Genomic DNA, 4,219 nt, shown 5'->3' with positions numbered 1-4,219 from the left:
CAAGTTATCTAAACTCCTGTTTCATAGATTCTGTAGTTGCACCATCGGAAAGTGTATTTTCATTATATGAAGTAGCAATACAAGTATCCACTTCCCTACTAATCATCTGAAATTCTAGTTACCCTCTTCAAAGCAAGCATTTTAACTTATGCAGTAGCAGCGTAAAACCGCTGTTTTAACTTCTGGTCATAAAAATTCTAGTAAACGCATTGACACCTCTTAGCATGCTTAATGTTTATTGGCACCTGGGAAAATAAGCAAATTCACATTAGCCTCCAGCTTCAAAACCTATTAGAGTTTTCTTCTTAGTTGTGTCCAATTCTCCAGTTTTCAAATTCAACAGTAAGATTCCCACAAAGCCTCAGAAACAGGTCTCTCAAATTGTACCCTGTGTAGTTGCAAAAAGAGTCTTGTATTTGTTAATGAGTTTTGACATCTTGCCAATTACAGGCCTAACAAAGGATCTTACTGTATGTATATATACAGACACTAGCATAAGCTTTAGAAATCAATCACTATAAAAAATAATTTTTCATCTTATTCAAAGACAAGCCTTTGACCTGCTTGCAGTTACTCCTCAAAATTTTGTTCATAAGTTAGTTTCAGTGCAATGACTTTTAAGTACATAGTTACAAGAAGGCTCATTAAAATGCTAAGAGGTATTCATTTTTGTGCAGAAAAACCTAAAAATAAAGCTTTGATTCTGCTGTAACTCATTTTAATTGGTAAAGTATTTGCTATACAGAAGCATTAAGTTTACCATGGATGGTATCTAGATTGGAGTAATTTGCTTAATCTGCAAAGTAAAAGCCCCAAGAGATTATATTTGATCATTGCCTTCGGTAAACTTCTCTTTAAATCAGAGAGCGAACACAGCCACTTTTTATTCTTAAACATCGTCGAATGGCAACTTTAATTTAGCCTTTTTTACCTCTGACATAGACCAATGTAAGCACTCTGCATTAAAACTCGTATCTTAAACAGTAGTACAGCATTGGGAAGAAAAGCAGCTCAAATACATTTTCCCCAGATTCTGTATTTCCATTGTGTCAAGTCACAATATAAAAACCTTCAAAAAAAAATCAGTTTCAAAAAGTTTATTCCTTCTCTTGTGTAAGTATAAACAATCTGAAAGTGATCAGCCAATGAAACGAATCGTAGGTACACGTTTAGTTTTCAGTGGTTACTACACATACCACTCCCTCCGAGATATTACCGAGCCATCTATGTGAGAAACAAAGTCTTCTTCATTGTCATCGTAACATTCACCACCCATATACTTCATTCCCAATGTTCCACCTTCGTAGTAATCCATTGGTCTTTCATAACGTTCCTGGTACCTGTTAATATTGTCTATATTGTTCCACTCTGGTTTTTCAGGGTCTTCTAAATAATCTTTAGATATTAAGCTGTTCATTGGATGCTTTATTTCTTTTTTTATACTGTCAGGGTAAGAATCCACATCATCTGACTGAAGAACATCTATTTGAGACTCTTTTTGCATATCTGATGGTGGAATGTAGTTCTTAGCAAAGTAGTCACCACGGAACGTCCGTCTTCTCCTATAGCAGATAATTCCAACCAGAACACTGACAAGTATGAGGAAGAGCGCCCCACCCACCGCACTACCGATGACGGTACCCCAAGTGTCTTCCTGCATTGCTGGCAAGGTTGATGTTGGGAAATCTATTATTCTAGGTTCTGTTGCTAAACCTGTGATGCCATCAGTCGAAGGATGCCAGGGAACCGTGGGCAGTCGAGTGGTAGTAGTAGGAGGATCTAATGGAAAGAGCAAAGAAGTAGACAAGACACAGAAAAGGCACAGAATGTCAATGCAAGCTAAATCAGTTAAGGGTTTATAAGAAAGCAAAGTTGATGGGTATGTTCTACAAGAATAGTTTTTCATTCTCAAGTTTGTGGCACTACAAAAAAAAAAACACTTACACTTTCCACAGGCTATGAACTAGCTTTATTACATGTGGTTTTGAGCTATGCTGCAGCAGGATAGGACGTATGGGGAGAAAAATAAAAATAATCTTTAAGTAGACATCTTGCCCTCCTCAAAGTAAGGAGATGCAGCTTTTCTGCTCATATGTTCACTGTTCATAGTTCATTATTTGCCTTCCCCACGGAAGAATGCCATCTATTAGGAAAAACCCAAGCAGTTCCAGTCAGCAGTTAGAAATACTGGATCAAATTAACTGATTATGCCACAGAGTCAATTACTCCACATCAAACTCCCACTTCAGAAATTGTTCAGGGTATTGAGTATAAGAATGAAAAACTATGAGTTGTATGCTCAGTCAGCAGCACATGAACTACTGATTTTTAAGCTATTCTCTCCAAAAACATTTGTTGCATTAATACAACTTACTCAGCTTCACCTTGGGATTAGTGAAAGAAGCACAGTTAAACCTAGCATGTATTAATCTCAAAACAACACTTACGTTGAGCAAGGAGCTTTCATAATTTAAAAATTTAAAAAAAGGAACATTTGAAGTAAAAATTATTTCTGTGCATTCCTTCTAAAAGCAATTTGATCCCTCACACACAAAGAAATTTCTATATTCATTCCTCAACATAAAATATCAACTGATTTCATGTCAGGTTATGCAAGTAAACAGGAGATTGCCAGATACCAAGCTTCTCCAGCTTTCAGATTTTTTCCTTTCTTCTTTAGCTCTACTGGAGATGTATGCATCTGTATTGAAGACAAGGCTGCAAGTGATGGGCTGCTGACACTGAGACAACCTCCTGAGATTATCCCAGTCAACTGCAATGTTACATGCAACTCCAGTTTCTATTTCTGTGCCACACTGAATAAAACCAGCTTTTTGCCTTGCCCAATGCAAGGTAATTTTAAAATCAGTAAAGCAACAAACACTAAACATGTTATAGTTTAATCTTTTAGAGAGAATATTACATGGACAGCCAAGTAGCTCATTATGTCATGTTATTTAGTTAAACGCCCATAAGCAAAATTCATGGAACTACTGCTACGATATTACAGAGGCACCCTGAATTTGAAATAAAACCACAAAAAGACAGATAGAACTGGAGATTTGTCAAGCTTCCAGTTATTTGACAAACCATAACTTCAGAGATTCATAAATATGATTTTTAATCCTACTACTCCGAGACAGCCATACAATTCTCTCATACTAGACAGAATTGCCACATTTGTCATGATCACTACAAATCATACTTCAGACTGCACCTTGCTGCTGAACGCAGCATTTTAAGCTTGACATAAGTACAGTTTTACACAATTTTCAAAGCACATAATTATATTACTTGACTATGTAAAAGTGGTGATTTGTTAGGGAGCTATACATAAATGAAATTAATTTGACAGAAGATAGGAAACTGAACAAGGAAGATGCACTACCAAAATGAACAAGAGGAATTCAGATTACGATTTTAGTAAAAACTGATTTAAAGCGAGTTTAATAATCTAACAAAGAAGTAGAGATTAAGAAATCCAAGTTCACCAGGGTTCCCACGTCCCACAAATCCATAGGTCAAGAAGTTAAACTCAAAACCCTCTTCCTTGAGAATCTATGTACTTTAGACACAAGATCTGTTAGCTTAAAACACCATTTCAAGACAGTACCAGCAGTATCTTCTTCCAGGATATATATACTTTTTTTAAGCTGGCTTTGTAATTGTTCATCTATTTCCCTCTGATACTGAGGTCTTAAGTCCCATCCTCCACATCCACCATATAAAAATACACATTCACAAATACGTAGTATTCGCATCCTGGCAAGTTTAACCATCACGTATGTGAAATAAACGTAGTGGCAATTACATTTTATTATTAATGTATTAAAATATCAGTTTTATGAAAAGCTTTTCCCTCAAATCTTCTGTTTCATCCACCAGTTGTCCGGTTGTCCAGCTGCATTATATACAGGTACTAATTAACACAATCTTAAATTCATTGCATATGTAGTATCAAGTCAGTGTTTGTTTATACCTACTCCTAGAACACATAGCCACGAATATTTCTACTGTCTCTTTCTGTCAGTACCTTTTATTGTCGAAGAATGACAAAATTAAAACCATCTCTCCTTGTTTATAAGGCCAGTTACAACTAAGAACATCTCAAATTAATTTCTGATGTCACCTGTAGCTTTCTGAATGTCAAACTAGATTTTTATTTTTTACTTCCTGCACCAAGCAAGTTTCCCTGAATAGAAAACAAGCAGTAGGACCA

At 35.9% G+C, this 4,219-nt stretch overlaps 1 protein-coding gene across 1 annotated transcript in view; it reads right to left on the bottom strand.

Annotated features, from left to right (window-relative positions):
- Positions 1-880: 880 nt before the first annotated feature.
- Positions 881-4,219, bottom strand: part of PVRL3 (poliovirus receptor-related 3) — a 22,160-nt gene continuing 18,821 nt past the window's right edge. Inside the window, exon 5 of the mRNA XM_009700745.1 lies at positions 881-1,779. Within this exon, the coding sequence (XP_009699047.1) occupies positions 1,187-1,779 (593 nt within the window). The 3' untranslated portion in view covers positions 881-1,186. The remainder of the gene's footprint in view (positions 1,780-4,219) is intronic.

Source organism: Cariama cristata, unplaced genomic scaffold (genome assembly GCF_000690535.1).
Source record: "Cariama cristata isolate BGI_N322 unplaced genomic scaffold, ASM69053v1 scaffold11595, whole genome shotgun sequence".
NCBI classification, from domain to species: Eukaryota; Metazoa; Chordata; class Aves; order Cariamiformes; family Cariamidae; genus Cariama; species Cariama cristata.
This window is presented reverse-complemented; position numbering and strand designations above follow the sequence as displayed.